Source organism: Topomyia yanbarensis, chromosome 1 (assembly GCF_030247195.1).
Source record: "Topomyia yanbarensis strain Yona2022 chromosome 1, ASM3024719v1, whole genome shotgun sequence".
Classification (NCBI taxonomy): domain Eukaryota; kingdom Metazoa; phylum Arthropoda; class Insecta; order Diptera; family Culicidae; genus Topomyia; species Topomyia yanbarensis.
Genome location: NC_080670.1, coordinates 201,569,331 through 201,592,748, shown reverse-complemented (window position 1 = coordinate 201,592,748; position 23,418 = coordinate 201,569,331). Strand labels below are relative to the sequence as shown.

Sequence of the window (23,418 nt, the reverse complement as noted above, 5' to 3'; positions counted from 1 at the left end):
ATTTTAAATATATTTTTAGTTGGAACTGTGGCTGTATTTGAGATTATGGCTATTATGGGGGATAGACCATTAGTGAAAAATTGTTTATTAGCCTGAGGGAACCGTTTATAAAAAGTGGAGCTAGTGTTCTACTAAAATTTGCGGATCGTTATTTTCCTCATAGTGTTATGTCTGTTAACCTGTGATATTATGGTAAAAAAAATTCTTTCACGGTACCCATCCGGATTTGGCTTTGCAATGCCACATACTACCAAAAACTTGGATCTTCCACCGAAATGGCGATATCACCTAATTTGCGTAATTTGGGTCACCCGTTTGAGAAATTGAGAGTTTGAGAAACTCTACATGAGGCATTTTTCAGTAGTAAAATCAAAAATGTAAAACTCGATATACTTTTTTTAGAGCTATCACCTTCGCATTTTTTTCTAAACATGGCTGAAAGTATTCTCTTTGAAATGCAAGAAGAAATTATTTTCGCTTGCCCCAATTTTGGATATGAATATTTTAGAAGGGCCTATTTTTTATTCAATATTGCTCTTAACTTCGGTTTTAAGTAATATCTGAATTATCTTGATGAGATTTACAAGTTGTTTGAAGACACCATTCTCGAGACATAAAAAAAACTGTTTATGTTAGGAACACCCTAAGTTGCTCAATTAAAATAGCTATAAAATAAAAACCTTTGGAGATACATCTATGACGTCTTCGGCAAAGTTGCTTGGTATAAGCTCCTCTACAATGTTGCTGAAGACTTCAATATTCTATCTCCTCACACTCAGAAAATAATTTTTGAAACACCCTAACAATAAGAGCCACCCTAACACCATCTACATCTGGAGATGGCCTATTCGATATTGATAATTTGTTTTGAAGACCTCCAAAATATAAAGGTTTAGCTATAAACATTTTTGTCTTCCTAAATTGTGAATTCGAACCACTGTGCATTGGCGACAGTGATCGTACCACTGTCTCTAAAGAGTCCAACAAATCACACCGATCTGTTGAAGCGACTCTTTATGCAAAAGAGCCTTAGGTAGCTTGCACTCCTTTCCTGAACCTAAAACATATCCATGAACATATCCAAGTCAATGAAAAGAGACCGGGCCAGTCGAAGGCCACATGCCCAACACCAACGCGTGCCATCGACTATTGGGAATATACCAATTTAATAAGAACGTTATCCTGTTTCTTGACTTTTTCAAGGTTCTGTCCAATCATAAGGGCCGCTCACTTCAAAATTCAGACAAATGCTACATAAGGTGTTTTTAGCTTTTGACCAATACATGTGCAAATGTACATCATAACGATTATTTCGACAAGAGTTTTTAGTCATCAAGACGGCGTCAGGCTCAGAGCTAGCAGACAGTTATTTTGTGTAAAAATTTAAACAGAATCGTAATTTTACGATGAAAAAACTTGCTTCAAAAAGTTCAAGTACCATTCTGGAACGGAATTTTACATTGATACTCCTGATGGACTAAAAAGCAACTACAAACGAAAGTTTCCTGAAAAGTATCATGTATGGCAAGCTTTATAATTTAACAAAACCATTGCATCATACTGTTAAAAAGATTCACAATTTCCTTATTTTTTTTTTCTCGCCAAAAAGGTATATAATTCCTTAATGGTGTTTTAAAGGTTGTGAAATTTGGCACGATTGATAATCTTTTCAAGGGGCTGTGTAGTATTTGCACCCATAGGAATTTGCACGGGTATTTATCCAATATTAGTGCTAAATTACAGCCAATATAGTGCAATGGATTTATGGATACTTAAGATGATCACTTGGGGAGACCTGTATTAATGCATCTCACGATCATGTAGACCTCTCTGCAAGTATTGGAGCTTGGTTTTCAACCATAGTGGTCCGAAGCAAAGATCTTCATGTTTAACAAAATTCGAAATACAGTCTAGATATAGTACATATTGTATTTTTTCACATCGTGTTGCTCACAAGTTCGATCAAGGAGTTCTGCTCCTGAAGTTGAAATTAATACTCCTAGTCACGTTTCCACTAGTTTATATTTCTTTCAATAATTTTCCCCGCTTGAACCGCCAAATTGTACCAATAGACTTACACAATTTCAAATTGCTCTCTTAGCCTTTAAAATACTATTAAATTTGTCTATTAATCCCGCCTGTATGCTGTATTCCAAGTTGATCTTAAAATTTGGCAAACCAAATGATTCGATTTCACTAGTTCTAACCAGCTTAAAAATGAATTCATTTCCTTGCGGGACATCACGCTTGACTAGAGGTTTGCTTGGGAGCACAATTAGTGTCTCCATTTCTGGAGGTGGCGTCAATCCGGAGCTGGCTTAGTCCTGTCATTAAGTTAGTGTCAGAATCTGATGAGACGCAAATTCTATAACTAATTTAATGTCCAACTAGCTTTAAAATAACTTCAAATTTCAGGTATTCTAAAGTGTAAAATATAGCACCTAAAGCTAACACAACGTACCGCGTTAGATAAACGAAAAATAATGTAAAATGCATAGCCGTGTTACTTATGAGGAGGCAAAAAAGCTTAAAACAAATCGGCCTGAGCACATTATACCATCTCAAGGTGGTGGAACATATAATCGATCACAATATGTGTGCTGAATATTTTCGAAGGGTATTTTTAATAGGATTTGAGTAACCTTGAGAGCCTCACTTTGTTTGCTTTTCCTTTCGTTTATTAATATTGGGGCTTATCATACTTTTCCCTTATTTTCTGTGTTTCGGATTCTCCTCGCCGGCAACTGACACAAACGTAAAACCAGTTAAATAAGTGCAAACCAGCACCAAATTTGCGCCAGTTAGACAATAAATCAAACTGGCGACAATTTGTTGCTGGTTTGCACTTATCTAACTAGCTCCAAGTTGCTGTCAGTTACTGTCGAGGGGAATCCGAAACACTAAAAACCAAACTTTTAAGTTAGGTATTTTGTCCTCCTGCGCAATATTTGGACCATTTTGGGTTCGATAATAGGTCGAAAAATTGCTGGTTTTTACTAGCATATCAAAGGGTAAATGTGCAAACGTAAAAGCAGTGAAGTCCGAAGAGAAAGTAATTATCTCTAGATTTAAAATGTTGTATCAGGCATTCTTGAAATATTCTACATTTAAGTGAAACCCCCTCAACTAAACTTCAGACTACGCCACTGCGCAGAGCTATAAGCTTGAAGCGTTCTCTTGGAATTTAAGCAATAAATTAGAAAAAGCTAACTTTCCATTTGCAAGTGCGAATTCCATTAGAAATGACCGACTCAGCTAAAACACATAACCCAATCCACGAGTATGACGAGCAAATAACTGCTGCTAGCTCCAACCAACGAAACCCCGAACCGTCTACCGTCGGTAAAATACCTTCAACGCTAGCAGGCCGTGCAAAACGAGCGAGAGCGGAACACAAAGCTGTCAATTCAGTACAATTAAATAATAACAGTAAGCACGGCGCGTCAGCTCGAAATAGGTCATATTATGCCAGCCAAGGTCCATTTAAAGGGCAAAGTAGCCGACCGGAATTCTGATGTGTCGACGATTGGCCAGTTGTCATCGTTGTCGTCGTTCGAGGTCCGTGATTTCTTCCTCTCAAACGTGTTGGAACACTAATGCTGATTTCGTTTTTAGAACCGAGTCGCTCTAGGTTCGCTCTGAGCTGTCACTTTTGTATGGATTTTGTAAATATTAGAGCGAACCTAGGGCGACTCTGATCTAAAACCAAAATCGGCATAACTCTACACTTCACTGGTGGGGAACCGCGCTGCGGTTGATTGCACCAAACCAGCAATCCCCGACTAGCACAGCACAGCGGTTTCACTTTTCGTTACCCAATTCCCGTTTTTTCGTTGATAATTGGCACAGGTTCACCTACACACTCACACTTAACGCATAATCATGACAACTTTGTTCCGACGATGATTCCAGCTACGAAATAGCACATAAACTTTCCCCGTGAAAATCCCGTTGCTTCACGCGAAGGAAGTAGCACATACGAAAGTATAAGCTTCCGAACGTGAATCGTACCGTGCACGACGACTAGATAAGACACTTAGAACGCTAAGGTACTTGCACCGGCACCACTAACGTAACCAATATCACAGACCCGTGACCTTGAACCCGCAAGGCGACCTACAGCGACGGCTGACTGATTCAACGCGATTAAAGCCGATAAGTGATTCAGAAACAGACGGACAGATATAAATGTAAGAAATTGCTCTACACGACGCGACGGAACCGACCCGCTGCCGGACGCGACCGACTCAAGACTAAAGTAATGTGAAGTGGCGATCAACTGCCAACCAACAGCTGATCGCGGCTAGCGGCGGTTTGAACTGAGGAACCCGTAGACAGAGAAGAAATAAAATCCAAGAGAGCATAGTGAGCGGTGCAGCACCGAATACAGAAGTGTTCAGACACGGTAATGGTGTGTGTGGTTGGTGCTATCGGTTGTTGTGGATGACTTGATCAACTGTAGAACTGGTGACGGGTTGCAATCAGCGATAAGATGAACATTTTTTTGCTCGCTTTGTTGTTAACCTCGGGTTCGATTATTTAGTCTATAATCGCAATCTGGTCCTAACCTCACAAACAACAGAAACACAAAAACTCTCAAGTCAGCACGATCATCACATATGACTGCAGAATTTCCAGCTTGAATAATAGCTGCGATAATGAACTGTTGGACGGGGTGCGAAATCGTAGGCGCTAGCCCGTGAGTTGGAAGGTCAGCGTCATTAGCGCCGTGCGCGTTCTATTCTGTTCTGTGTGTAATGATGACGACGATGTCGACAATTAACATTTAGTAAAAAAAAGGCGCCGGTGTAACCTGAGGAGTAACGTGGTCCGGATTTTTAAATTTCTTAGAGTACTACGCTAATTTGGAAGTTTGGATGGAAAAAATCATCAAATGTATGGAGCGTTGCTACGGCTAGTAATTGTAGTAGGTTGGATTTATATTCAGTATTCTTGAGACATACGCAAGCAATAACCTTGGAAAGTTCGTGTGTCGAAATACTTATCGATAGTTTTTTTCGATTCAAGGTCAAATCTGGACCGGTAGTACCAGCTATGGTTCAGTGTTGATAACTGTGGTTTGAAAACAATCCAGAGACAATGATGTAGGGTAATGTGCGCAGTTATGGATAGGATGGGAAGACACTTTGAATATTTAAAAAACGGGACGTGGGACATATTGAATATTCAAAAACTGCAAAATTTAATGAATACTTAATTGTACCATAACTTTTTTAACAGATTTCAACTTCGTCTGAGAGATACTATTATTATAAAAGACACGAACTAGCAGACATGTAAACAAAGGAATTTTGAATCGAAAGAAACCACTGTAATTTATCCTTAAAGTGCCCGTCGTTGCCAACATTGCCCAACAAGAAAAAAAAAATCCCAAAAATAAGGTGTGCAACACATGAGTCGAGTGACGACACCAACCAAGGGCTTGATTGCTGATCACTAATGACAAACCTGTTCAACCCGGTAAACCGCTAGTGTGGCGTTGTTTTTTTTTTCATTTGCTGCGTGCACATATAGGGTGAACGATCTGTTGCTCATCTCTTTAGTCAGGGTGCTACAGTATTTCATTGATCACTTACAAATCTGGTTTGAACCTTCGGAAATACTCGTGTTAGAACGAAGTGAAATGTTAAATCGAGTTACCTTCTTATGATTCCATTATTTAAACCAATGACGTTTAACAAAGAAACGGGTGAAAAGAATAGAGAAACTATGAGTAATTAAGAAACAGTTACCCTATTTGTATACATTATACCGTCACTGTTGACTTTGAGGCGGGAGGGTTAAAAACCAGTTTGTCCAGTAATTACTGTAAATCGAATCAATATAGTGGATTTGACTGTGACATTCAATGCGGAAATCAGCATGTTTTAAGGTATATATGATTGAAACTCACTTCGAAGCCTATTAGGGTTACAGACACCAATTCTTGCTATTCGATAACTTAAACTTGAGTGAAACTGTTCCAAGGCCATTTTAACATTTGACGACAACCGCGACTATTGGCACGGTCAGTTCTCAAAATCAACGAATCATTTAAATAGGCCTCTTGTTGGTTGCATTATTTTTCAGATAGCTTAGTTCTCGTGTTTTTTCAATGAAACGCGATCTTCGAATGCAATTACATTTTTTTAGAGTGGTCCAACTGCAGACGTGACTCTTCGTGCTTGAGATCGCGCTGATCAGATTATAAGTACTATAGCACTAACTAAATCATCGGAACGTTTTAGAGTTTGCGAAATTTTGGGCGTGGATGATCGTAATTGAAAGGTATGTATCAACGCGATAGGCTCGAGTGTTTGTATGTTAACGAGTTCGATCGCGTGAACGTTTGTATGTCGTGAGTGCTATAGATAGAGACTTCCGGACGTGATCGATTCATGATCGCTCTAAAACGAGCGTAAGTGCTGAAACGTAAACACCGCGGTGTTTTCATGTTTGCGAGATCGCGAGCCCAGGTCAGCGAGGATGATCGCGAAAGATTCGAGCGATTGTATATTGACGTGTTTGATCGCGTTGTCGTTTGTATATTGTGTGCGTTAGTGTTTTTGTAACTTTGCGTGTGTAAATTCAAAGGTTATACTCTTTTTGCCATTTCCATATTCGAGTGGATCCTTGAATATTCGCGGGGACCGCGAGCCTGATGTTAAATTTTGAGTGTACGGCTCAGATGTTAGAAATGAAGGCATTTACCTAGGGCGCTAGGACCAAGGGGTGCTACGGGGGGCGTCTGGTGTAATATGCTCAAACTGCGATTTTCAAGGCAAGGCAACAATTGACCTCTTGTGTAATGTTAAATTTATTTATACATCCATTATGAACGAAAAAAGATTCTTTTAGTGACGCAGAGCCACACATACAAGCGTTCGAAACGTAGGCGCCCAATTATTTCCACTTTTCTTCAAAATAATAGAGTTTTTAGTGGTTCATCAACTGGATGCATATATTATGCTTTCTCATAGTAAAAATAAAGTCAATTCGTTGAATAGTTGCCGAGATATCGTGTCCACCAATTTGAAAAATGCGGTTTCGACAAAAAAAAACCCCATTAAAGCTGCCGATAAATTGAAATGATTGAAACGAATAGCTGTTTAAAACAAAAGGTCCGAGATTTTTCTGTAGGTTCAATTTAGTATTGAGTATTTAGAAAAATCTCGGACCGAACTGCGAATAAAAATAGTATCGTTTTTTTACCCACTACACCAGACGCTCCCCTTAAAACGTTAACTTGATTACAAGGCCGTTTTCATGTTTGCCAGATCGCAGGCGTAGTTTTGTGTGGATTATCGCAATTGCATGTTCAAGTTTGTTTCTAAAGCTGTATTATTGCGCAGAACTCGAACGTTTGTATGTTAACGGGTTTTCTCACGTGGGTGTGCGGCGAATTTGGGTGTATTGTTCAGATCTAAGGAGTGCGTTGCCTTGGCACCCTGGTACTCCTGGTTTATGGGTTTGTTTTTTAGACCAAAATTGAAGTCATGGACTTAGGCTGCTAGAACCAAAGGCAGAGGTTTCCGGTCGCGATCGGTTCATATTCGCGTGGGAATGGGTATAACCGCACTTGAGACCGCGTTTATAAATTCGCAAGTGCTAACAAATTGACTTGATCACCGAGGCATTTATAGGAATGCGAGCTTACGGGCGCAAATGATCGCATGCGTGACAAGATTTGAATTATCGTGTAGGATACGAGCGTTTCTAGGTAAACGTGTTTGACCGTGTGGATGTTTTTTATGTCGCCTATGCTAGCGTTTATAACTTTGCGTGCTTGAATTCGTTTTTATAACTGTGTAGTCGTTTTCATAATCGTTTGGGTTCCTATTCTGATTCTAATGCTTAAATTTGAGTGTATGATTGAAATGTGAGCTCCCTCATCTCACTGGGGTTTACAACGGTGGTGCTCTGAGATTTGTTGTCTAGTGTGTATAAGTTTCGTATTTTAGAATGGGAGCTCTATGTTTCATAATCGCGCGAGGTTAAGCGTTTGTATGTCTGCACAAGAGACTGTGTTTATAAATCCGAAAGTGCTACCACGTTGACTTACGGTGTTACACCACCGCAAAGTTTTAAAAAATCGACAGTTTTTTATTGCTCTAAAATGTGCTTTAGAGTCTTGATTGATTTACCAAAATATCGAAGGCGACTTTAATTTATAATTGTTCAAATTTTTAATTCTGCTACTTATGTATAACCCGAGCATGCTGAAAACTTTAGCCGCGTTTTCTCGAAACTACATTTTTTGAGCTGACCGGAGAAAAAGTCGAACAAATGATTTTTAATCGCTTTGAAATTTTCACAGCATATTCAAAAATAATTTTTCCAGCGACGCACGTAGGTTTTTTTTATTGGTAATTTTTTTTAATCACCAATTTTGTATCGATTTTTATGACATTTTAAACATATTTTTACTAAAAAGAGCGCCATTTTTCGAAAAATTAATATATCGAAAAAATCCTACGTAAGTCGCTTGCCTTGGAATCGAAAAAAAAAACTTTTGTTTTAAGCTCTAAGTTAAAAATTATGGGAAATAGTTTTCCGACTGCGAACCCTTTCCAATAAACTCGCCTACGGGAAAATGCAGCACATCCGCTATATTGTGACAAAATTATTTGAATGCGCCTATTTTTTCGTGTTCTACAGGGGTGTAACCCCTTAATCGCCAGCACGAGTGCGAGATCGTGGGCGTAGATACGCGTTTGCGATAGGGTTTGTGCTATCGCGAAAAGCTTGAGCGTTTGAATGTTAATGTGTGCGCTCTTTTGACGGCTTGGCTATTTGTATAGTATTTCATCGGCTATCTAGGCGTATTGCAAGCAACATATTAAAACAACTTTCTATTAGAGGTCAATATATGCTTCAATTATGTTCAATAGAATATGAACGATTTTTTCCCAGTTTACGCCTTAAATGGAGATTTAGAAGTGAACTAGTATTAATTGTTACACTACGTTTATTCACCAACTGATACATGTTATATTGCTAGACGATGTTTACAATACCGCCAATCCAATCACCCTATGGGAGAGATCCGTGCAAAGCTGAAGTATTTACCTGGTTAACCTGCTGAAGCCATATAAGACCGGGGGATTCCGTGTCAAATTCGTCTCCTCAGAATCTGGCGTTTGACCGCCTTCCCGGACTAACGCTAGTTCAAAACTGGAAACTACTTGTGAACATACCTGAACGAATTCTAACTTTCGATGTTCCGAAAGAGAAGAAGTTCTGTTTGGTGATGAGATTTTTAGGCAGTTATGGAATTTTCTTGCAGTACGTCACGCTTAACTATGGTTTTGCTCAGGAACACAAAGAGTGCCTCCGTTTACAGAGCTAGCGTCAATTCAGCACTAGCTTATTACTGGCATTAAGTTAGTGTCGGATTCTGAGGAGACGGGGCCAAAACGAAAATACCATAACTAAACAAAATGTTATTTGCTTTTTTCAACAGTATGTGGCCTTTTAAGCAAAAAAACACGATTTTGCGCTAATTTTTCGTCATTTTTGAGTGACATACTATTTTAGTATTTAAATGAAGAAATGTAAAAAACGTAGGGGGTGCATTTTATACAAAAAAATATGTTTCAAGTTTGAAAAGAATCGGTCGAGTAGATTTTTCAAGATCGTGTTCACGGACTTCGAAAAATTGGTTTTCAGCAAAATGCGATTAATTTGCATTTGCACTGCTAGGTGGCGCTGTATGCGTCGATTTATTACTGTAAGTGAAAATAATTTTATTGCTAACAACTTTGTGGAAGGCTGCAAATCAATCTAACTTTCCTGGGAGAAGTTGTTAAACTTTTAACGACGTGATGATAGAGTCAGTTTTGGGTCGTCAAACGGTAGGATAAATTTTTTTTCACAAGTTTCCTATCTCATGCCTCCACGCAAGTCTAAGTCTATTGATGACATTTGGTCCTTAGACCGGCGACGACTGGGTGCTATCAGCCTTCTGCCGATAGTAGCAGAAAGAGAGGGTGCGAACAGATCTAGCCGAGAAAACATTGCCGTAAAAATGAATAGTTGATCGGCAATTAGCCCCAATACGACTAATCTGACCAGGGTAGCCACATTGAAATCAGTATTTTTTCAAGAAAAAATCTGTAAATCTGTATCGCGGGAGAAAAATTCTGTATCGAAAATCTGTATTCAAAAATTAACTAAAAGCAATAATATTTTTACAAAGAAAAATTAACCAACCGATCACAAATATAACAATGAGATTGATTTTAGTCTTTATCAGGAGAACAAATGATATCTAAATTTGGCATTTTTGTTCCACGCCTTACACTAAAAATCTGTAAAATCTGTATTTAAGCAAAAAATCTGTAATCTGTATATACAGAATCTTGGTCTTAAATTCTCTTGAAAAATCTGTAAAATACAGAATAATCTGTATATGTGGTAACCCTGAATCTGACTAGTAGCTATGATCACGGGTCAATACGTATTGAAAATTCGCCGCGTCTGTTTTTATGAACCTAATTTCAAGCTCCGTTATTGCTAACAAACCCGTGCATCAGGTTAACAGTCCTTTATATTTCCCTTCAGTGTTCCCTGGCCTGTTCTACAACTTTGTAGAAGACACCTAATTTCTATCTCTTTCAGTTAGTGTTGGCGCTCTCTATGTGGTGAAATGTAGAACTAAATGTTTATAGTCATGACAATGACTCATGTACAAAAATTATGTCAAACATACTATTCAACTAAACTCAACCATTAATTTTTAGAAAAAATAAAGTTCGTGGGAATCGATTACTGATTCATCAGCATGTGTTGTTGCCCCATACAAAACAGACTCATACATCACTTTAATAACCTCTACCGAGGAAGTTGGAGTTGCAGGTAAAAAAATTACCGGTGAATATGCAAATGAGTAAGCATTCAACATGTAAATTATCGAAAAATCCCATACAAATTTTAAACACGTTGGGCCGGTAGCTGGACTTGTCTGATTTGGTTAAAATTTGGAGTAGACACTCATTTTTTGTCAATCTAATGGCCGTATGACACAACTTTTGTCATTTGCGCGTGGCGCAAAAAAGTGAACAGGTAGACGAACCTGGTAAATGTAGACAGAGTTGGCAGTGCAGAGCTGGCGAAAGTCTCCCAAAAGATGTCTGATGCGACTATACTTCGAATTATACCGAACACAATCGTTGGATTATCTATATCGGCTGGAGCGCGAAATCGTTTAAATGACCAATTTCGTGCTGCGGTAAGCCATCAACGGTCAAACTCAATTCTGTGACAACACCGTCAATCTCCACCTCCCGTGAAGGTATCTAATCTCGAGCAAATACGTTTACTTGCTTCAGGTTAGACAATACAACGCGAATCTTGTTTTGTCGCTCCTTCGTTATTTCGGTTCCGGGAGAATATCATTTTATCAGGTCCCTCACAATTTGAATAATTTCCAAACGGTCAACGGTTCGTCGGTAACGACTACTAAGCACGATAACGGTACCGTGTTTAGAAGAAAAAAAACACCTGTCACTACACAAGGGAGAAATGAGAGCAATTTGAGTTAATTTCCAGCCAGTTCCAAATAATAACCTTGAATAGTGGGATCAAATTGAATATAAATGAAACAAATTTTCATATTATGCAATGTTTTATTGAAAAAAAAAAACAACAATCAGTGCATCGTGATTCCCACTCACTCGCGCGAAAAAGAACTTATGCAATATCCAATTTTTCCAGGATAAGATGAGTCGCGCAGTTCTTCATCTCCACAAACAGTGTTAGACATTTCTAGCCAAACATGTCAAATGGCTCTAAGTGCAAATGACAGTTTCTTTACTTTTTCTTTCGCTAATAACTCGGCAATTTATACATTTGTTACTCAACTCTTAGCAGAATAAGCTAGTCGAAATCAGTTTTTCAATATATCTTGAAACAATATTGAAACGTTTTAAGATGACGCCATAATAATCGAAAGAGAAAATAAACAATGAGAGGCTCTCATTTGCCCTTAGGACCATTCGACATGTTTATCGAGATTTAATGTTCCGATCCAACATGACTGAGAATTACTCCTCTCAGTGGAGAACGTATTTTTTTATTTTCGTGAAAATAAAGAATTGTATCCACTCCACTGGAAAGAAAACCGACAAAAAAATAGATTAGACGTATTTTGTAATGTTTATGATGAGCGCTATCAAGACAGCGAGCACAAACACTCATTAGCTCAGCTCCAGCACAATTATTTTTTCGGAAGAATGGTGAATGCTAATAATTTTTCCAGCAAAAAATGTGAATTTTTATTGTCAAAGATGTTAGTTGTTGGAGTCTTTTAAGAGTAATAAAAGCAATGTTAGACAATAATGTTCTAAAAACTTGTCTGTCAAAAAAATTAAAACAATTTAGCACCATGAAATATCATTATCATTAATTCAAGATTTACTGCAAATTCCTTCTTTAATAAGCTACCACCCTACGTAAAAATAGGTCAGTGGTGATAAAAAGAGGCAGCCTACAAAACTTAATCACTTTGCTATCCTGTTTCTGGAAACTGTTGAAGCAAATTAACTTCTGGGAGCTGGGTTAAAGCGAACTGGTCTTCGGCAGATACCCATCAGTTCGAATTCCACTGGGTAAGGTGACGGTAGTTAGACCACGCCCGAAAAAAATTGTATCTTTCGAATATTATTCGATTCCAATTGAAGTTCACCAGCAAACTTTTTTTTTTAATTTTTATTAATTATTTGGAAAAACTAATTGTAAAAAAACTTGTTTTAATCCACTTAGTGGTGCAATTGTGCCTTTCTCATTTATTCAAACTATGATTTAATAGCTGGTTATGTCCATTACATTCGTATAACACTGGGTACGTATGTACGAGTGCACGACTGCCACGAACCTGATGAGCAACATGTAGACGTTGACATACTTGAAACAAAAATCTATAATATTTAGTCTCTGAGAAAGACTTCGGTAAAAAGTCGATTTACAAAGTGATTGCATATTAGACAGGCTCATTTTTTAACTTTTAGCTCAACCAGGCTCTATTGATTCCTTTTATGGCCCTTAGTAATTGTGCAAATTTTGGTACCGATCGGTTGTGTCTACGGACCCTCTAAAAATTTCAAATAATAATAATAATAAAATCCACTTGTTTTGAAGTCAATCTTTAGTTAATAACTTTTCTCAGCGAATTTTCACAAACTTAAAATGTTTCACGAATGTGTTCAGTTGAAGAATACCTTTAGAAATATATAGTGCTCTCATGAATTGATTGATGAGGTAATTTTTTTTTTAAATTTATTTTCAATTTTAACCGATTTTCCATTCTAATTTCCATATAAACTTTTAAATTTTTGGAGGGTCCGTAGACGCAACCGATCGGTACCAAAATTTGCACAATTACTAAGAGCCATAAAAGGAATCAGTGGTGGAGCAAAAAGTCAAAAATTGAACCAGTCTATTGCATATCCTTTCTACATGAGAAAAGCAAAACAGGTGTATTGTAAAAGACGCGGGATGAACTATGATCTATCGATCACAGAATATCGCAACACCGTTATACCGACAGTGGGATTGTACACACGTACGCATTCCCTCTAAAGAGCAGATTAGGCACGCGTTCGGTAGATAGTGTAACGTTGCACGCATAATTAAAAGCCTTTGTACTTCATCTCGTTATAAGAACTTGCTCCTTCAACTTCAATTTCAATTCCGGAATTCCTAGCGTCCCGTGATACACCTGACACAAGACATTTTTGCGGTGGAGATTCGAACATGAAACGACTGGCTTCCCTCGATATCATCCGATAGAGACGATTTATGCTTGAAATAAGCTATAAGCTCATAAGAAACGAGAATTTGAAATCTATATTTTAATTATAGCACTTCCGCTCGGGATCACCGCCATAACAGATACACGCCTCGTTTTAATAACTCAAAAAAATGGCGCACGAACAAGCCTTAACCTGATAGCGGAATCTGGTTGCAGTCACGCTACGGTAGTGAACAATACCACCATTACCCAGAGATAAGCACAACAAGCTGCATATCAGCGAAACAGGCGCAACTAGACTCATGGAGGGATGCTAATCGCATCTATATTATACGATGGCACATGGGGTTATCGAGAGCGACTGACCCAGAACATCAGCCGATGCGATGCTCTGCCAAACAACACTGAAGCGCAAAAATATGAATTTATAAATAGTAGAGTGGTTGCTCTTATTTGGCCTGGTTGTACAGAGGACGCATGATCGAATGATTAACTCCGCAATTTTCCTATCCGTCAAGATTCGGCTACGTCGAGCACAAAGGCCAAGTTCCGCTCCAGAACGTACTGCCAAAGCTTATATTTAAAATAGTAGATTGTTTTCAGTCACAACGTGAAATCTCACTCCATTTCTATGTTTGCAAATAGTTGGCAGACAGAATTTTAAAGCCCAGCGAAACATTCATTGTCATTGTTAAAGTCAGAACGAATGAGTGGAGTAAGTTTTCCAAACAATGCTTGACCATACACAAATGTCAATGGCATAAAATCACGACACAAACCAACAACATCGTAAATCATGCAAACAACCCGGAACACGGTAAGCTGCTTCTGCTGGAACACCATTGCGTTGTAGCAAGCAATTTGTTAATTTAATACATTTCCATGATTGACAAACAAAAGTTACTAGCTGACTAGGTACTGTTTGCAATGTCCCCGCACTCAATTACGCCACAGGCGGCAACGGCGTCGTTCAAACTGGAAAATGTTTGGACGACCAGAATTGCAATGCGGGACAGAATGAGTTTTTTTTACAGAACACGAACTACTCTTTCGGGGTATTGCATGAATAACGTAACACCTTTTCGTGCTGAAATGTACAACAAACGTGGCTAGGATGTTCAAAGGTTTGTTACTGGATAAAAATTTATGAAAAACCTCTTGCATCTTACCTAACCTCAATTTTCATGATCTATCCGGAACCTCTTATTGTGTCTAAAAGTATTCCCGCGACTTCGAAACTTTCATTATAGTCTATGATTTACGATTTTTCAAAAAATCGTCTTGTCTTTCACTCACCGACATTTTTTTCGTTATGATCGGTAGGAGAACGGGCGACGATCTGAATTTATACTCGACATTTTCGAAAGGGCAATTTTGAAAAAATCAAAAACAAAATAATGATTAAAATCATTCGCGGGGTATTTTTAAAGGACAAATTTCTCACCGGAAAAGTTTATTCTTGACCCCCTATTTGTATTCAAAAGGTGGTGGTAAAGTACGTACCTTGAAACGTTCTAAAAGTTACCAAAAAGTATTTGGCGAAACTGGCCGCTGCACTTCGTTAAGTTGATTCTTGCATACCGCAATCTATGTATTAACAGAGCACTAACGACACACACCTGCCGCACCATTATTACATCAGTCGCTGTTATCTTTCCGGTTGTCAAGCACGAATGCATGCCTAGCTGACATAAACAATAAACAAAATCCCGCAGGTTCCACAACAAGGCAGGCTGCAGTGTCCGCCGGAGCAACGTGTGATGGATGTTTGGTCACACATTGTGCAAATAAACCTACCTACCTACAGCACTCGTCATCACAACTTGATGTGTCATTTAGACGCGAGTGTGAACAGCAATCCATCAACTCGGTGAATGTTTAATTCAAAATGTGAAGCTTTCCTACCGATCGACCGTGGCGACCAAATGCAGCTTTGGTAAGATTTGGAGAGAGCATTATCAATCATAACCGCCGGCGAGGAAAGAAGCGTAAAATTCTAGACGTAAAAAAACTGAGCAACCGTGCAGAAAGCAATGCGAACGATCATCGGTTGCCTACTGATTAGGCGTTTTGTTGCAGCGATGTTGAGTCTTTACCCAGCAAGACGGGATCCAGTCAGCCGCTCTGTCGTTTGCTTGCGGAGAGCTGTGCTGATTTGAATGTATAATACATGCAAAGCCATGAGAAAATAACAGATTTACGAAGGTTAAATGCAGCCCTCTGCTAGGTGGGTATTGTTTTTAAATCCAGCATCTGTCGTTGTAAAAATCTTTCTATTTGGGTTAATAGTTTAAAATCAAAATATTAAAGCTGCGACTTTCGTTTTTCTGCTATTTCCAGAGTTATTGATCATATTATTGTACTTTAAACTTTATAAGATCACCCGTTGAGTAAAGGCTTCTTCACTTAGATCACTGCACTTTATTTAGTCTGTTGCAACATTCTAGTAGTCAGATATGGAACGTTTAGACAGTGATTTGCTTTCAAAGTACACATGTTTCAATGATGAAAGTTTCGTCTCGTTACGTGCTGTATTAAAAAATTTGTAGGCAATAGAAAAATAGAGAAAAGAAATAGGAGAAAAATAGATTGATCCTGAACACCTACGTCAAAAAACCCGACGACGGACTGACCGACCTCAGCGGCCATCTTTTTCCAACATCGAGCCATTTGTGGAGCGTCCTGAGTGGAGCGGAATTGCGGGCAGTTGGGTGAATTAATATCCTTGTGGACGGTGTTCCACTATAGAACCACCCTGCTTCACTGGACCATTGTGAAATGTAGTGAAAGGCAGTATTTATACTGCTTCGAGTCCATTGATTTATTGGTGATGAAAAAATGAAAAGTTTTGAAACCGCAGCTGCAAATTCCTTGCCAGATTAAGTTTCTGGGTAAATTTATCGGCTAAAACGAACTTGAATTTTCTGAGGACATCACCCCGTACTGTGGCCAGATAAACTTTTTTTCTAGGAACCTGCCTAATCTTGGCATAGATTTCATCGCGCATGACAAGGCTCCTCTGGTTTTCGACACATCTAGCACAACTTTTTTCTATACTGCAGGTATCGGGTTAAACTTTCACCACTGAAATACGTATAGAAAATCGCTGACAAAGCATTTCCAATCCAACCACTAGATGCCGCTGCTACATAATAAATAAAAAACCTGCATTCTAAATGAAGCTAACGATTGAAGACATAATCTGAAGGAGTCTAAATGAAGATTGTGGACAGTGTTGCCAATTTGCCTAATATGCTATCTTCGATACAGGACAAGATATTCACCTACAGCTTGATCAATGCCTACACGCCAACATACGCCAAAACAGTGATATAAAAGTAGTTTTAGTAGCGTCTAGATAAGACCTACAGCTCGACGAACGATTCCCAGAACAACCTGGTTATTGAGGATCAGTACAACAGAGACAGAAGTGTTGGGTATAACACGGGTAGATCAACGTAATGATTGATCCAAAGTAGATCAGGCTAGGAGTCGAATGTTTTCAGCGGCTACACATCAAAAAAAGGAACGATATGGAGAGTTGATAGCAGCCGAAAAAAACTTCATTGGTATAATAAATGTAGGCATGCCGAGCAGGTACTCGTAGGAGCAGAGATACGTTTCACCAGCCACAACACGTGAAAATTTTACAAGACGATCAACTACATGAGGAAGAACAGCGCCGATCATAATCAGCGACAGTGCCGAGAGTTGGTTAACAGATTTTACAGTTACAGTAGTTTTTGAACAAGCAAACGAGTAGAAAAAGTAGATATAGAATAAGGAAGGGCCATTCGAGAACTAAACAAAATGTTGGACCGATGAGGAGTACGGCATCCCGGACGAACTTTTAAAGGTTGTGAGTGATCGTCTGTACGAAGCAATCACATCCGTGAGTGGGATGATTTGGGTGGTAGAAGGAATGTTTTCGGTGTAGTTGGATGCCCTATTTACTAGCGTTGAACATGACAATCCGATAAAACTGATTACTCTTACTCTGATGGGCCAAAGAAAAGCGTCAGAATAACCGGAGAGATATCCGACTCGCTTGTGACATCAGATGAATTGAAACAGTGCGATGCACTCTTTACTTTATTGTTTAACACATGCTTCTTGACTTCACGGATGATATCGACATAATTGGCGTCAATCGCGGAGTAGTGGAAGAGGCCTCTGTAAAGAAAGGCTGCGAGAAACGGTCTGTTGCGCTTTGACAATAGAAAGCACATGAATACCTGGATTACTCCTCTTTTTGATAACTGAAGTCGTTGTTTCCGCAAATTCATAGATTCCTGAATCGTTAGCTTCTGTCTTCCGGGATACGTGAAATTATGCATTTCAAAATTTAACTAGTGATTAATTGGCTTCCTGTGTGACCCAACTCTAATTGAGTTCTTGAATCTCCAAAGCTGAATGGATTTTTGGGATACAAATTTATAGTCGGCTTACTGATAGAACTCTTCGAATTTCAGGTATTCTTGGGGTTTTGATATTTTGATTCATAAACCCCTAGATTTTAGGATTCACGAATTCACAACATTCTATTCGCGTTTTTCTAGATTCTATCAGTGCTTTACTAGCTGTTGAATTCCGCATTTGACGTTTCTTGTTTATAAATGTTCGTACGCGTATTATTTAGTTGATTTGGAGTCGATTTCTTCACCCTCGCTTAACACTTAAGCCAGGATTAAACGTAGTGGTGAACCTGGTTTAAAAGTTAAACGAGGGTAAAGAAATCGGCCCTTAGTGATTTCATGGAAAATGCTTTAAAATATTACCGTGGATGTTTTTAAAGTTAATGTTTTTTTATCGTTCCAATGAGAATCTATAGAACATGTAAGCTAGTGCATTTTAAGTGCCGACCATTTTTGTTAGTCGAAGTATTAGTCCCGTTTTTTTTTTTTCTAAAAACGAATGTTCTAACAACCATTGTTGCTTTTTCATATTTAAATATTTGAAATAGGCCAACGATATCGCTAGGAATAGTATTTTTACGATAGAGTATCGCGTCTACATCCCTTCTCGCGATGTAGAGATTGATGGTGTAGTCAGTGATGTGGGTTTATGGATGTCGATGTTCTGATGAAAGATGAGGCTGACCACTTTGAGAACCCATTCCTACGATCAGCTAAGATATTGGAGTGCAATCAATTACACACAACTAACCATGATCGCAAACCAGTCCCATAAAGATAGGAAAACCCCATAGAAAACGGGACGAATATGCGATCATGGGTCGACAATATCTATCGAAAAAGGGAGATACTACCGATCAGACTCGTTTCACATGACTTTCGCTGCATCTGCTCTACTGAGCTACGTTGAAGTGGCAGTGGCTCGTCTACCTGAAGCTTAAAAGAGCTGTTCTACTTGTCTCTGAACACCCGTACGTTCTCTTCCCGAGCAAATTGTCATGGGTTCAGACAACACTATCAAAATACCATGCAGTAAGGGTGAAGTTGGACCATGACCATGGGGGTATTATGGGATTTTCGTTTGCTCGGGTTGCCAACCAAGGATAATGCCTCTTGAAGCTCTTGCATGGGCCATTCTTTGTCCATGATTGGGAACGCTAGAAAAAGATAAAATAACACTTTCGATCTTCCTTGTAAGGTTGTCCCAAACAGGAAACCATACATTAACAAAAAAATGCTACTACAATTCCGAAGATAATCCTTTCTGGTTTTGTAAAATTCAAATGCAATCAGGAGTTTCCAGCACTTTGCAAGGCATCATAAATGCCAAGTCCTCCTATTTTACAGCCAGAAATTCAGCCCAAAAGGGAGTTCATAAATTTTCTAACACTGTGGATTAGATATTCACAGGTTTCACCGTTACCAACCCTCTGAAAACTTTGCTGGTTGCTACTCCACCAACAGTGAGAATATTTTTAAAGCAGTTGTCTAAACAATGACCCCTCCTTGAAGTGATTATATCTTTCGATGGCTAACTTATTAAACGGAATCACACGGATTTGATCATTGTTTCACAGTGGAATTGCAGATGTATTAGCACAACATTGATTGATTGCTCCGCAACAGAAAACCTCGATACCGCAAACGAAACACCATCTTCAGTAGTGGAGTTCTCACTTGCTCTCTTGTCATGAAACAATGACGCCCCGTGGTAAAACAAAATCAAATTCAGTTTATTGAAAAAGCTACGAGTGAGGGTCATCGCCATTCCAAAGCTAGGAAAACTAGCCTCCGATCACAATTCGTATCGGCCAATTGCACTGCTTTCCTATGTCCAGAAGTTGTGCGAGAAAATTATTCTGTTCCGCTTCGACAATGGGGCTGTCAGATACACAATTTGGCTACCAGCAAAGGCAAAGAGACGAATCAATCCCTTGAGTAGCTTTCAATAGAAATTGAAATGGAACATGCTAACGCCGAACAAATGGCATCAGTTTTCTAAGATACTAAGGGAGCATTTCACTAAGCTTCTATAGACGTTCTTTCAAAGAAACTGCACCAGCATAGTCAGTGACCAGTTTTCGCCAAACATGTTATCCGAAAAGCAACTTGCAGACGATGGGGTTGTCTCTGTTACAGAATCCAATGCTGTCTACGGGCAAAAATCATTGCAAAGTAGCTTGGATAATTTGTTTACTTGTCCTGGCATTACAACTACACGCCACAGAACATTAATTTTTCTTTATACAATCTCTCAACTGATTCAACTGCTTTTTTAAACATCCATGAAGGACGAGATTTGTGGAATCCCGACTCATATTCGCCCACAAGTGATCGTAAAAATCTTTTATTATAAATAACAACAAATCGCTTTCGACTTGTTCTACACTGACTGATCAAATTTCGATGAGCCGACTGGCTTCGGTGTTTTCTGCGAAAACTGCACCCCAATATGCAAACTCAGTGACCCTGATTAAATTTACGTGGACGAACTAGCCTGCTATTCAGTGTACCCTTGAGATCATTGATAGTTTGTGTGTAGATCATTACTTCATCATTTCGGACAGCCTCAGCTCCATTGACACTCTAGAAAGCACTTATTATTTGTTTATTCATTGTATTCCCCTAGAGAAAATACGGAAATAGCCGAGTCCATCATCTGAAATTTTTCACCAGATAACCTTAGTGTGGATCCCTTCACATTGCTTTATCTCGGGCAATTATATAGCATTACACTTTTGACACATAACTCCGTCGTATAGGACTTGCTGAGAGTAATCATTGCGTTTGTGGGAATGGCTGTCACAACTTTGAGCGTGTTGTTTGGCACAACACAACCCTACGTGCTTCCCTCTTTCTCAGTAGAGCTCTCTCAATGTCTGTCCCTTAATCTAGAAAATGGTTCCGCTAGACGGAATTACGATAGATACCTCCTTGAGATAATTATCCAGCTAGAACGTTCTAAAGCAGTTGACATAGAGAGCATCGCAACAGTATCTACGTGCTAATAAATTTCGAAACATCTGTTCTCTTAGATGTTGGCTCAAAGAAAGAGACCACAGCAGATTTCTAGCTCTTCTCAATATTCTCTACTAGGACTTATCGAAAAACTTAAGACAACAAGCAACCATCGTTGTCAGATTCTTTTTGCTTGCCTTTCATAATTGCTGAAAATAATTGTACCTCAATAATTGCTCCTAAATCAATACTTCACAAATATAGCTACATTTAAAAGCTACATTGTATTTTCCTTGAAGTCTCTCTTAACCATATAAGTAGCTAGGGTAACTGTGCCCTAATTAGTCTTAAATATTATTCATGTATACGTGACCGGAGTCATGATTCCTAGCGAATTTGATACGGTTCATAATTCGTGCTCGTGAGATAGTTTAAAAAAACATAAAATATTTTTCATGCATTCGTGAATTGGTTCATGATTCCTAGTAGATGACTCACGATCTATATTGAGTATTTGTGATATTTAGAACATCTCCAATTTTATGCAAGACCTCGAACATCGTTATTCATTTGATAAGGTTCGATGTGATGTCCGTACAGAAACTGTGTTGATGTAAAACAAAACATTAATACATTTATTCAAATATTTCACAAACAGAGACAACTTCTTTAACAAAATTAGCTTCAAAAATTTGCCCTAATTTTCCTGTACAGAACAGTATTGAAAATGGATGGTCTGATGGAAAGTGACACTGAAAATTCAATGTTGAACCATCGATGCTTCCAACTGTCACAATACACATGAACATGAATAAAAAAGTAAACATTGACACATCTCCTGCGAAAATAAATATTCAAAGTATGTAGAACAAACACCAATAGCAACTAATTTGAACCTAATTACCAACCGATATGCCGCAGCCAACTTCGAACAATGCCCTGCTTTCATTCCACCTTCACATCGAGAGAGAAAAGGGGGGACTCATTCAGGGAGGAATCACACGGTAAACAAAGCCCCACCAGTATGACGACCGGAATTCGTAAACATACGCGCCCTCCTCCTAAACAAGAAATGAGCTTTTGTTTCCTCTGCCTGTGCGCGACGTCGTGCAATGTTCGCGGAGAAAGTTATTGACATGCACCGTCGACCGCACACTACATTCAAGCAATTATGCACTTGCAAACGGAGCGGAGTAAGCTGTAAAAAAACGGATCCGAACGGGCGGGCAGGAAGGCAGTAAGGCGAATGACGTATCGCGTCTCGGCGGCACATCTTGCACACTAACCTACTTTTGGGGGGCTCAGCTAAACAGTAAGTGCACATACACAGAGACAGAACCATGATTAGTGACGACTATATGTACTGAAGAAGAATTGATGCGTTTGGCCTTGACTTCTGGATCACACTCGATGGAAGTAACGTTAATTGAGGGTTATTACACAGCAACAAAAACAAATACATGACGTCTTCACTATTTTTCGTTGGTTTGCTTTGGTCATTCAATTATATCTTTCTTATAGATGGGATATTTTTCCGTAAAAATATCTACCATAACAATAATATAAGAATAAACATCGTACGTCATTCAAAATATTATCTAATCCTTAAGCAACCGTATTCAATTAAATGACTGATCCGTTGCAATTACCATCCTTCGGCGAATCTTAACCACTACTATTCCCCAGCTTTCTCATCAACGTTTCGAACTCGTCCTTGTAGCACTGATAAACGGCGTACACCCGACCGCAGTAGTCATTCTCCGGTACTCGCGCCAGCTGACCGCCAATACATCGATAGTGCTGATCGGCAAAAGCCCTCTCATCCGAGTCGTTGCGTCCCTCTCGGAACATAAGCCAGGTATCGTGCATATGCACTCCACTCAAGTCGTCGTAAACGCCCAAATTTAGACCGATGCAACGCAGCATGCACTTGGTGGCCGTATCGTCCGGGAAGTCTACCTTTCGGTAGCGCTTGATTTGATCCTGTGACACGTCGAGTCCAGTGCTGCAGACTTCGATCAGTCGGTTTAGTTTTTCGTTGGCTTGCTGCAAAATGGGAAACGATGTTTAAAACGGTCGTCGTGGTGGAACAAGGAACTACTCACAATTGGTGCTGTCAGTAATAAACCACTGATCACCAGTAACTTTGTGATTTGAACTAGATTTATCATTTTAGTAGCGTTTAAAACTCTATTATAACTACACCGCTCGTTACAGCAGGCTAGTTTGACCAGCACGGCTGAATCTGGTTATATACGAAAAATGGAGTCCTAAGTTCAATCGAGATTGAGTACA

General features: G+C 39.0%; 2 protein-coding genes and 1 long non-coding RNA gene across 17 annotated transcripts in view; all 3 read right to left on the bottom strand.

Annotated features, from left to right (window-relative positions):
• The window catches only part of LOC131688163 (mannosyl-oligosaccharide alpha-1,2-mannosidase IA), a 66,567-nt gene that overhangs the window by 21,821 nt on the left and 21,328 nt on the right, over positions 1–23,418 (bottom strand). Inside the window, exon 1 of one of the 15 annotated variants that reach the window (XM_058972403.1) lies at positions 3,722–3,950. The exons of 12 other annotated variants lie outside the window; for them this stretch is intronic. The gene's annotated coding sequence lies outside the window, so the exon portion shown is untranslated. Of the gene's footprint in view, positions 1–3,351; positions 3,599–3,721; positions 3,951–23,418 lie in introns of those variants that run through there. 2 more of the 15 variants (XM_058972408.1, XM_058972396.1) reach the window with 2 other exon arrangements.
• Positions 21,738–22,570, bottom strand: LOC131688248 (uncharacterized). The gene is made up of 2 exons (XR_009305230.1): positions 22,032–22,570; positions 21,738–21,961 (listed from the first exon to the last, which is right to left on the bottom strand). It is a non-coding gene; the product is annotated as an uncharacterized LOC131688248 (long non-coding RNA).
• LOC131688241 (general odorant-binding protein 99b-like) lies at positions 22,769–23,335 on the bottom strand. Its single transcript, XM_058972431.1, has 2 exons — positions 23,229–23,335; positions 22,769–23,169 (listed from the first exon to the last, which is right to left on the bottom strand). Exons 1-2 carry the CDS (start codon positions 23,292–23,294, stop codon positions 22,789–22,791), a joined length of 447 nt encoding a protein of 148 aa, XP_058828414.1. The 5' UTR covers positions 23,295–23,335; the 3' UTR covers positions 22,769–22,788.